Source organism: Amblyomma americanum, chromosome 1 (genome assembly GCF_052857255.1).
Source record: "Amblyomma americanum isolate KBUSLIRL-KWMA chromosome 1, ASM5285725v1, whole genome shotgun sequence".
NCBI lineage: Eukaryota > Metazoa > Arthropoda > Arachnida > Ixodida > Ixodidae > Amblyomma > Amblyomma americanum.
In genome coordinates, this window is record NC_135497.1 from 412917103 (window position 1) to 412929508 (window position 12406).

The 12406-nt window shown below is 56.0% G+C and overlaps 1 protein-coding gene across 4 annotated transcripts in view; it reads right to left on the reverse strand.

The window, feature by feature from the left end:
• The window catches only part of Cip4 (formin-binding protein 1-like Cip4), a 193745-nt gene that overhangs the window by 96183 nt on the left and 85156 nt on the right, over positions 1-12406 (reverse strand). Inside the window, exon 1 of one of the 4 annotated variants that reach the window (XM_077650315.1) lies at positions 7300-7980. The exons of 2 other annotated variants lie outside the window; for them this stretch is intronic. In XM_077650315.1, coding sequence (XP_077506441.1) covers positions 7300-7494 — 195 coding nt within the window. In that variant the 5' untranslated portion in view covers positions 7495-7980. Of the gene's footprint in view, positions 1-7299; positions 7981-12406 lie in introns of those variants that run through there. One more of the 4 variants, XM_077650314.1, reaches the window with a different exon arrangement.

Genomic DNA, 12406 nt, shown 5'->3' on the forward strand with positions numbered 1-12406 from the left:
CCAACACACGCCGACAGCCACTCCAAGGAGTGGCATCGCTGACAGGCAGACGTCGCCTCGCGTGAGCAGCGCATCCTTCGCGCACAGCCGGGAGGAGGCGGACTTTTCCCGCTCCCGAACGACCACTGGAGCGACCTCTGAGGTGCATGCTCATCGCGCGCAGAAAAAAAGGGGGCACACACTCGGCGCAGCGACGGGCGGCCGACAGCCGAGTGTTGTACCGGCGAGACATCCAGGCAGACGGCGAAGGAAGCCGGACGACGAGGAACCGAACACTTGCGCGCACGCATATGGGCCGCACGCAATCGGAATGCCGCGTGCGCCACACGCGAACGGCCGACTTCCTCGACGGGCAGCCTCCCGAGCAACACACTGACCGGCCGCCGATTCTATTTTTCCCCCCCTGCACTCTTTGGCGTTTCGCGCCCGGCCCCCGATGCCTAGACAGCCCCCTCGCCCACTCGGATGATGCGCTGTTGCGTGGGGGGGGGACTGCCTGGCGAGCACCGCGAGGAAAAAACGGGGCCACTGGGCACACGCGTGATGTCGTGCCGTGGTAGGCCCTTTCTTTTTTGCCGCACCAACATTGGATCATGAGAACTCAGAGCTCGCGCGAGGTGCGACAGCAAACAGGTACACACGCCAGCTAGAAAGACACGATAGCCAGATAGAGACTCAAACACTACGCGCTGAACTAACGAAATCAACCTTCAGACAAGTCACAAAACAAAACAACGCCCCGCGATCGACGAGCAAGACAAAGCGGGAGCACGCAGCGCCGCATGTGGCCAAGTCAGCCCCGTTTCAATTACTGGACTCTTATTAAAGGCACGTTAGGGCAGGCCTGTGGTGGTCAGCTTCGTGTTAGCGGACCCAACAAGACCCCTAACGCTCCTGACTCCGGCTCACGAGGTGAGCGGTAGAGAGGTGGATGTTCTCGGGGAAAAGGACACCTCTGAAGCCTGCCCAAACACAGCCCCCGAGACATTCGACTCCGTGCCACGTAAACCACGCGCTCACGAGGGCTGCCCGCATCCGCACTCCTGAACCTCCCGAGCCTCGGCGCCACGCGAGCGAAGAACCAGCCCGTCCACAGGCGCGCTGCGAGACTCCAAGCTTCGAGCGGAAGCATTTCGACGGAGAGACGCCGACGAAACGAGACGCCTCATCCTCCCGGCTCTGCAGATCCTTCGAACCTACTGCGTATTAATGGACCAGTTCGCTTTGCCCTTGCATCCTTAAGCTCAAACCAGTTTGCTTGTAATCGAGAGGAATCCGGCCACTTATTCGCTGACAAGTTTCGGTCAGGTAAATGTGTAAACCTGAGCACAGCAGCGTTTTTGTATTTCGCACTCCATCGAAAGGCGGCAGTGCGCAAACCTGCGACCTCGCGCTCAACTGAATTATATCCCAGCTACTAAGCTACCGTGACGGAAACACCATTTTACCATAGGACAACTTTTTGGGGGGTCTGGGAAGAAAAGGCGGGGTGTGTCTGCGGCACCGCAAAACTATAGGATTCTCGCGATAAAACGTCCAAACATAAACTCGAAATGGCTGCCGACAGGACACTACGCTGTCCTGCATGCTAAACGCGCCAACTCGAGCGAACTGATATGCGGAGCAGCCTGAAGGATTCTACAGGCAAGTGAGGTCAGCACACGCCAGACTAGCGTCCTTCAAGCCACACACTGCTTCAAAAATGAAGTCACGATTTGAAGCTGCCACAATTCGGTTTCTCCCTTCCTAATGGCCTCTCTCACCAAGAAATTCTTTTTTTCCGCGCGCGCGCACCTTCCGTCCTGTGAGCAGCATCATTCGGCGCGGTTTGAGTTCTGCACATGAACGTGAAGAACCGGCCGGCGGACAACGGGCGAAATTTGTCAAGAGAAATACGACTGTCGCCTAGCACTGCGCTACCAAACACGTTCGACCGTTTTCACGGCATGCAGGAGCTGAGAGAAAGCAAAACTCGTGTCGTGAAGAGACAAATTCTGTACCGGTGCGAACCACTTTGAAGCAACGCTCGTTTTACTTTGGTCCCGGAACCTGAAGGGATCATTGCTGTTGTGGGCTCCGGAGGCAACAAACACATGCACGTCACGGAAGGTACCGGCCATATTAGAGCGGAGGATAAATATACCGATGAGAAGGTCCCGTGTCAAGCTCCACGAAAATTTGTATTTTATAGTGCAATCGAAAACATGTATTCGAACACGAATACGCCCTGAGAGATTAACGCGGACGATAACGGTGACGATGCCAGCAATCTGTATAGTGCACACAGCGACTGATAAGCTTTTAATGCCACTGCACGCAGAACTGGCCCCAAAACTAGAGCCTGGACAACTTCCGAACTTGAGGAGCGAAAATTACAGAATCCATAAGACAACAGTGCTAGGAGCATGCGCGCTTTAAACGTAGCGCTGGCTTCAGCAGCGCCCAGAAAACTGGCCGCAAACGACTCAAGCACGGGAGTGCGCGAGACGCAATTTGGAAGCATGGACACGCACATTGTAAGTGCGTGAGCTATGAACGGCGGCTGTTGCATTCCGAAGCTATAGCGAACATTCTGCGCGGATCGGTCTATGACAGCCGCTGAGTGAGGACAACGGACCCGGTCAAGGTGCACCAAAGAAGTTTGCGAACAGCGTTGCCTTCCTGCAAGAAGCCGGAGGTCAGCCTCCAGACTATGATGTCCACGCTGCCCTTTGTGCGCGGCTTATAGAAGCACTGTTATCCACGGGCGTCGCTCAGAAGATTCTGATATAGGTGAATTTTGAGAGGAATCTTGTTCAGCAAAATTGTGAACTGCGGGGTTTAACGTCACATGGGCTATGAGGGGCGTGTACGGCATCGGATTGATTTCGACCACCCGGTGTCCTTTACTGTGCACTGACATCGCACAGTACACGGGCCTCTAGCATTTTCGCCTCCATCAGAATGCGACCGTCCCGGCCGAGATCGAACTCGCGTCCTTCGGGTCAGCAGCCGAACAACTTAACCACTGAGCCACCGCGGCGGCTTCAAGCTAAAAAACAGTTTACAAGATGCGCCGGCCAAGAATCAGGTCATCGCGGGAAGAAAAACAGGATTCAGTTGGTGCGGTTGCAGAATTAAGCGCAACTCCCGATGCCGTATAGTATACCAAGCCGTAACCCACGCCAAAACACAATCGATTACCAACCGCAGGCGCGACGCTGGCAACTGGGCGTTGGCACAGACTCAGGAAAGCCATTGTGTCCGATACACATCGCGAGAGCAGCGCACCATTACGGGGACGGTGCGCATCCCTGGGCGTGCGGCGCACGAAGCACCATTGTGTAGAGAAAAAGAATTAAAAAAACGCGAGAACGTTCACGACAAAGGCTAAACATTTTTTCTCTCTTCCTCGTCGATGGCGGCCTTGAGCTGAAAGCGTGATCACCGCGCACACGCTTGCGTCGACTGGACACGACGACGCTTCCCGGCAGAGCATGTTCGGAGGCCCTGACGAGTGGTTTCAGAACTCCTTAACCAGCACACAGGCGCGGATTGTTTCAGAGGGCGGGCTGGTCTCGTACCCGAAATGTACTTTTCGAATATGCTTCGCAAAAGCGCAGGGCGGGGCTTACTCATTACCAATGATGAGGTGCTTCTAAAAAAAAAAAAACATTTCAAGAAAGTCACTCGCAAGAGAACAAGCCTACAGCAGCCCGCTGCGCCTATAAAAAGCAGGCCCCTTCAGCATAGAGAAAGAAAATTCCCGAGAGAACCCCGGATTCGCAAAGGGCTTATCCTGAAGAGGTCGCTCCGTATCAGAGCTTCATCACCTCTGCCTTCGCGCGCAGCCAAGAAGCGCAGCACCTGAAGCCGCCACGCCATCGGTACGAAAGCATCGCTGCTATCGAGGCCCCATCGAAAGCAGTTTATATTTTTCTTTTTTGTCGGCCGCGTTCGTACGCGCGACCTTGAGCCTCGCGATACGGCACGCACTGGCCGCACGGGATCGCGTTCGCCCGCCCCGAAAACGGTAGCGGAATGAGGGGCGCCGCTTCAACCCCCTAACTAAGCAAACAAAAAAGAAAGAAATGGCGGGTAGAAGCTCTGAACTTTCAGGATTTCGCTCTTACTGACCTCTATAGACCGCAGGAAACGTAAAAAAACTTGCAGATCAAGTGTGTGTGTGTGTGTGTGGGGGGGGGGGGGGGGGGGGGGAATTCATGCACGATTCAAACGGCAGAACTGCGCTATACAACAATTCAATAACCCAAATCCACTATCACTAGTGCGACTTGGCAGTACTCACGTATAAATTGTAGGTTATTTATTCTACCGCGGGAATCGGCCTTTGTACCGAGCGATCCTTACGGCAGACCTCCTGTGCCCCTGGACCTCAAAACTTAAGACTTTGCTTTGAGAAATATTTCGGGAAATGCGTAACGCTGTAAGCATTTTATACGCTATTGCGACCACAAGCAAAACGTCTGCCGTTTGTACAGCCTGTACCGTACTGGTGTCCCACACACGTTTTCTAAACATGGAAAAGACCTAAACCGCTAAATTGCTTGGCAGTTTAATCTTACGCACCCAGAAACCCTGAGAGCGTAGTGATGTGCGTTTCTCTGTGGGACCCGCGTATCCCAAGCTTGCTCAGACTACGGCCAGGCCTCGAGGCAGGGAGAAAAATCGCTTTTCTTTCGGCGCCTTTCGCGCGCGGAAACTTAACCGAAAACGCCATATACGTCGGGAAGTAGCGAGGGCAAAGTTCAGAGCATGGCCTATTGGAGAGCAAGAGTGCCGCTGCATTCAGTCATGACCAGAGGTGCAGCCTTCATCAAAAATAGGCAGCCCACACGGTTGGCTTCTTGGCCATGCAGCGAGCCTGCTTTTGCGTCCTCAGCATCCCAAACCACTCGAGGGCGAGAGGAAATTTCGTGCTCACCATTCTGAACTTGGGACTACCAGGGGTTCTTGGGAACCGCACCACACGGCGTTTAAAAGAGCCCTTAAGCTGCGTAATTTTCAGAAAGGTAGTCGTGCCACAAAAGTGGGCATACAACACGCAGCGGTGGCGGACCTCGGGATGGATGGATGGAAGGTAGGAGCGTCCCCTTTGAAACGGGCAGTGGTTGTTGCCACTATGCTCGGTTTTTTTTCCTTTATTTTTATTTACTCTGCTGGAAGTTGTTAATACAATTCGCCATTTCCTTTAAAAAAACGCCTTCCTACACTTTAAAATTTATGTCACCTCTCAGCTTTTGTGCCACCAATCCTCCTATCGTTTTTTGCTAATTTCCACCGCAGATTTATTTACATGACTATTGTTATCTCTAAACCCTAAGGCCTCAGGAAGAGTGACTGTGCCTGCATCGACATCGGGATGGATACCATCGCATTTTAGGATGAGGTGTTCTATTGTTTCTTCAGATTTACCACACACAGCACACGTGTCATCTTCTTCGTTAAATTTTTTTCTGTAGCTGGCGTTCTAAGACACCCTGACCTAGCTTCAAAGAGGGCACTGCCTATTGAGTTATCATAAAACTTTTCCTTCCTGATCTGCTTTTCCAGCATCGATATAGTTCTACACTATGCTTCTTTCCCATTTGAATCTATCCAATTTTTACCTTCGACGTTTTTAACCTGTCGTTTAATGCTCTTTCTTTCTCCTTCCTCCTCTCTGGCAAACTTACTGGTTAGCTTTCTAGTTCGTTTCCGCCACTGTGTGTCAACGCTCCTTTCTGTACAGGTATTTAAATACCTTAGCTGCCCACCTGTTATCGTCCAATTTCCTCAGGCGTTCTTCGTATACTATTTTACTCTGAGCTTCCGTGCTTCGAACGTTGCCCAGCCCATATCCCCCTGTACTGTCTCGTTTGTGGTTCTCCGTGGGCACCTAGTGCTAATCTTCCGACAGTTATCTGATTTACTTCTAATCGCGACTGAACTGCAGCCCTGAAGCATAGAACCGCATTCCCGAAAGTAAGCCCCGGCACCATTATTCCTTTCCAAATACCTCTGAGGACTTCATACCTGTTGTACCCCCCCAATGCCCGATGTTTCATTATCCCGGCATCTCTTCGCCCTTTTGCTATGAGAGAAAACTGCATTGAAACGCCATCTAGCGACAGCGACAGGGGCCGGGACAGCTCGGGGGTCTGCAGGCATGTCAATTGGCTCCTTTCGGTGTGTCGCGCTACTGTTAGGTGAAATGCCGAGCGTTGCCACAGCAAAACCGCACCTGTTAACGATGAATTAAAGCTGGACGCCACAGACATGCAGTTTTGTTCGGCGACTTAGCGTCACGCGAACGACCATTACGCTAGCGATATCGCAGCGCGGCCAGAGCCGGCCATGCGCCGGTTGCCTTGTCGTATTTCGGCCATGTAGTGAAAACAAAACTATGAAAAAAAGAAAATGCCACCCACGCGACTTTTATTGCGTCGGAGCATTTATTTAGGCGAGAAGGGGCGCGACGCACCGAGCCGAGCTAACTGACATGCTTGTCGATAAAATGGGGCACCAGCACGATTGTCTCGATCCAGGACAGCTGCTGCTAGATGGCATTGCGATGCAGTTTTCCAGAGCTCCGCCACCGGCTGAGTGTTGTATACCCCTCTTGCTCACGAATGTATACCTGCGGGCCGAAAAGGGACCCTTTCATCTCGTTAACGCAATTCTACAACACGACAGCACTGATGTGGACATCTAGCTGCTCGTCACCGCCTTCCGTGAAGTCCATTTTCGTTGCAAATACGTGAATTTCTGGCACCCTCACCACGCAAAACGCGTCCACACCATACGGAGTTATTACGCTGGAGCTGACGGCAATGACGATCCTAAAACTGCACAGGAAAAAAAAATGTATGCACGCGCTTTTGAAGAGGTATCGCAAACTAGGAAAAACCGGTGTAAGTTGCAGCCTTCGCCGGCAGAGGGAAGCAAGGCAGAGGCGCAAAACGCGGCCAGGCATAACATAAGCAAAGCGGCGAAACGAGCGCAGCGAAGAGGGGCGTGGCGCACACTGACGGGCGAGAAGTAGCAATGCTGCAAGCGGCCACCGCATGCGCCCCTTAGCGTGCACCGGGCGAAACGCAATGGCACAACTCTACCGTCTCCGACGCTTCTAAAAGGGTAGGCAGAAAAGGAAGCGAGCACAGATGAAACCACGCAGGTTGCACGGCAATACTAGTGCTCAGCGGTCACACTGGGCAAAAACAAAAAGGTTGGGGGATTTGACCACCCCCTCGCGATCCCCTCCTTTCAAGATGTGATGGGCAGCCCAAACGCGCTCAAGAGGAGGAGCAGAGAGCATACTCGACAGTGCAGGTGGTGGTGGCCGCTGGTCCAAGGGCGCCGATAGATGCGGACGTCCTCATCGTGCTGCTGTTCGGCCCAGTAGCGGGGTGAGGCCGACGGGGGCCGCCGCCGCAGCGTGCCCACGTAGCTGAGGACGAGGCGGCACTTGGCCCGGGCGGGCTCGGCGGCGCCCGCGCTCCACGAGGAACACATGGGGCAGCGCTCGCGGCACAGTCCGCGCAGGGGACCGCGGCGAGACCGGAGCGTGTAGAACGACGCTGCCGGGCCGGCCGAAGGAGCCACTATGGAACGGAGACGAGGCTCGGGGGGAAGAGAGAAGGCACCGGGGGATCAGTTCACGCCGAGCGCCGCTCCGGCAGCGCGCGCGCAATCCGAGGCTTCGGGACGCTTCTGTGCCCGGCTCTAGTTCGCTCTCGTCACGTGCATCCGAAGCACTGCGGAGAAACTGCCGCCAGGGTCCGGCGCTTTCGAGCACACGCTAGGTAGCGATGGCACACCGACGCCACGCGCGAACGGCAGCGTCACACAAGCGCCAGCGCGCACACGCAGGCAGTTTTGATGCCGAAACACGAAGGAAGGACGGGCGAGAGCGCGCACACGCGTAGTGCTACCTATGTGGCCCAACGAGCGTCAGACTGCCGATTCACGCGACCAGGGGCGGGAAGCGAGCGCTACGCTGTTTCACGGGACACGACACGCGCCCAGAGACAGCTCGGCTGGCGGGGGAGGGGGGGAGAGCCGCGCATGTGGCGCCGGGTGGGTCGAGGGCCGCAGACCACGGCGCGTGAGGCCTGCCAGGCGTTCCGGAATCACGCGCCACTCGAGATGTGGCAGGCCACGGACGGGCGGGGGGTCCCGGGGAGAGGGAGTACGGCGCCGAGATTACAGACAGCAGAGATCCACCCCTCTGCTGCAGTTGTGGAGCACAGCGGCTGTGCGACGAGGACCAGGGTCCGCGGTTCAGGCTTCGCTGGGCCCCGAAGGGAAGTGCACCGCACCGGGCACTCCCAAACAACGCAGCGGGAGAAAAATGCAAAAGGCCCAAATATAGCACCGCAGAAAGTAAAGCAGGCACGAGTTATCCTCCTGGACAGCTGACTGCGGTCACGCACCCGGGACGTCGTGCAGGCTCGGCGCTCAAATCCGTGGAGGGGGGCACCAGTCGATGACGTTTCGTCGCTGGCCGCGAAACCACACGCGGTGCCCGCCCGACAGCGCACCAACTGTCCAGAGTGTGGTTCGTTTCCACCGAAGGCCAAGGGTCCCGGCGTCGGTCTTCCACTCTGATCGGCTTCCGTCTCCCAGGGTCCGAAAGACGACAAATGCCTCGTCGAACGCGACCGCGGGTCACAGATTAAATCTGCGGCGCTGATCGTTGGGCACACGGGTCAAGTAAGGTCAAAGAGGTACTACGGCAAGGCACCACGCACACCCAACGCGCGCGGCGTCTACGCGATGGTCTGAGATGGTCCCGCGCTGGCAGCAACCGGGCCACGCTCGAGTACGCTAAGGACGCTGTTGTTGTCGGGGCCGGGACGAGGAGGAAGATGGCTGCGAGGAGGAAGCAGCCGGAGAGAGAACCAGGGAGAGAAGAAAAGCCTCAGGGAGGGAGGCCCGGGAGGAGACCGGACGGACAACTCCGGCCGTTCACGGATGGGCTGTCCGCGTGCGTGCGGGCCGCGGCTGCTTCGCTACCTCGGTGCTGCGAGAAAAACGCACGTGATGTTCGCGGGATGGGTTTTGGGAAGACGGTGCGCCGACCGGGTCGCACGGCGGCGGAGGAGAATGGACGGCTCTCCGGGCGGCGCCTCTGCCGAGGACGAGCGACGGCCGGCCTCTGGCTGAGAGACGCGTTCTCCAGCGCGAGTGATGCGCCCCTAACAGACCTCTTGCGAGACCTAATTGCCGTCACGATGACGACTTTCGGGTCGCCTTCTCGCTCACTACTTCCAGAGGCAAACGCAGGGGCATGGTTCGCAGCCACTGCGCAACCGAACCGCCCCCCTCCTTTCCTTCTCCGGCCCGGGCGAACATAAGATCGGCCACGGTGCCGGAGCACGCTCGAAGCTGCCGTGGTGGTGGTGCTCTCCAACCTCTGCGCGGCCCAGTGCAGCAAAAGCGGGTCGTGAGACGCCACGCTCCGTGCGCCTAAACTGCTTAGTCAGGGGGGCGCAGGTCGCCTCACCCCGCGAGGGGCGGAGGCCCCGCCAAACGCTGTGCGGTACGCGCACCGTACAACGCCCGTCATGCCTCGCGCAACGAGCCGTCCACAGAAGACGACGAGCGGGTAAGTGCCGCGGGTGTTCTCTTTCGGCCCGAGAGGGGAAGGCCGAGAGAAATGAACGGAGCGAGACTCTATAAAAGATACGCGGCGTTATCGGACTTGGCCTACTTTGAGGCCTCCACCAGCGCGCGCCTCATCTGCATGGACGCTGGCGCCCGCGTTTAGGAGGGGTGGTTCGCACTAGAAAGCGAGTCTCTAATGGGCGCTGAGTGATGATGCAAAGCGGTGTGTAGAAATCAGCGACCGCTGAAGACCTAATGGGGACGGCGCACACACATTGTTGCGCGCGTGCCAAACTCGGCGCCTTGGGCCGACCGCGGCGACCATTCAAGCGCGTTGTTTCTGCAGCCCCCGACGAGGGGCACACGCAGAGAGTTCGCCAAGACCAGGATGCTCACGCGATGCCTCACTTATTTCCTTCCCAGGTTCGACTACAAACTGCCGGACATGGGAGAAGAGATCGCACTGGAACCGGAGTGTGGAGTGTCGATCACAGGCCGCTTAATGTCACTGGCGCATACGTACTGTGCAGCCGCGGGACGTATGGCAGGTGTTTCGAGTGTTGCACATAAGTGGCACCCAATTCAGCCGGCGCAGCTATTTTCCGCAAATACACCCAGCCTCCGTTCACAGTTTGCCAGGTTGGAAAAGATATCCTCTCACCGGTATCACACCTTGGCGCTCACCTTCGACCAGGCCGGCCGTCGTAGGAAAGACCTCAGAGAACAGGCTAAGATGGCCGGTAGTAACATGATGGCCGCCAAAATTTCGAAAACTAATGCGCGAACGCCAACCTACGACCACCTTCCGGTTGTTTTACTATGGTGGGATTTATTTAAAAGAGTTAAAAATGAAGCGTCCCGGCCCATGAATTTCGCATAGCAGGAAATGACAAAAGAGTGAGAACGAGAAAGGGTCAAGTCGGCGGGAGGTCTCGCACGCTGTCTCGCTAGTGTGACATGGGAGTTGGCGGACCATCGGCCAACTGCCGTCTTGTGGGAGACATGGCGCCGACGCCGACAGTCGGCCGACTGTTTTCGTCGGCGCAGTGTGACATAGAGCCAGACATCACGACGACATGGTTTTGGCAGACCGAGTCGGCCGACTGTTGGCCTAGTGTGACAGGCCCATAACTGCACGTGGGGCGCGACGCGTGCGGAGCACTTGAGCACGCAAAGGATTGCTCTCGACCGCTGGGATTTGGGGTTCCGCGCAGAAGTCGTCCACAGAGCAACCCGTTCTTCCGCAGCTGCTGCTGCCGTCTTCACAACCACGGTGATTTCGATAGGTCGGGTGCCCACTGCGGGCGCCCGCGCGACAAGTAGGTCGCGATAGCCCAGCCTCGACCGAGAAAAGCGCACGCAAACGCCAACGGCTAGCGGTTGCGCGCAAGTGATAAATCCAGAACGGAGGCAGACGCCATGACTTAACGAAACTGCGGGCATGCGGATCGGCCCAAATAAAATATGCGCCTCCAGGGGGAGAAACAAGTGCGGGGCCCCAAGCACGAGGAAAACCGTGGCTCCCAAACTCTGTGAACATAGCGAGCGATCATTTATTCACGTGTTCCTCGGAATATGCGCCGCGCTCGAATGTCCGTTCACGCAGAGCGAGAATAGATAAGCAGGCGTAGAAGAAACGTTCACTGGGCCTCTAGCCGCTGCTCTTATTATATAATGAGCGGCGCGATTCTGGGCTAATCCCCCAAGATGGCGAAGTCGATAGCAGAGAAGGGAAGCACCAAGGGCGTCCGGAGAGAAACGAAAGGACCTCTGTGGCACCTTTTCGCGTCCCTCCTCCGACACCGATAAGCGCAGGGCGTAGTACATCATGCAGCCCGCGCACAACGCGACCGACGAAGGCTGAGCAGCCGCCGGCAGTCCCGCTGCGTCATGGTCGGTATCGCTGAAGCATTTCAGCACGCCCGTGTTCCCACAGCGTCTAGGCGCTCTCCCGCGACGTGAGGCAGATTCCTTTCAGCCGACATTTGAAGACATTTCGGGCGTCGGACACACTGCACAGTTTCCGAGGGAGGGCCGCGCCGCTCACAGGCAGGGTTCGCCCATGGTGTCCAAAAGGTCCGACTGGATCGTTGGCTCGCTATAGACCACGACGCGTCGGTTGAGTCAACGTAGCCCCTGTCCGCCAACGGCAAGTTCGCATAATTTCGGGGCACCCAAGTTTCCATTATTGCACGATTGTTCGACCAGGTGCAACAAATGCAAATCAAGCATCAGTATACGCCACGATACCCGGATATTATTTGAAAGTTTGCACCTGCGCAAGAAAACTGTTTATAGGATGAAAATGTCAACAGCGTTCAATTTTACACAACACTTGTTACATTTTATTTTTCGTTATTTTTTCAGCGCACAACGGCGTTATCTGTGCTTGATAAGCCCACAAAGTAGTCATGAGCCCAAAGGCCAGCATGCCAGTCAACATGGTATCCATCCCAAGTGAGAAAATGGTGCCTGCCATGCCGAAGATGTCGATATGTATCGCCAGACTGCAAGCTCAGGGTAAATTGTCACCCGACCGGATGTCAGGAAGTGGTTTGAAATGAAATACACGTGCCGCAGCACGTAATCAGCACATTTCATCGGCCTGATGTCCCGTGATGAACTTATTTAATGCGAACGATATTAGACGATTGCCGTGGGGCTTATCCGCGAGGCAGTGTTATTAGAACTGCTGCACAACTGAACGCTTCGCGGCATTTACACCCGTACGCCCTTCTGCGTGCTTATCGCAATCGGACGGGCCTGGTCAAACTGCACACGGACATGTTTGCACCAACTTTTCCTTTGTATGGCTAGG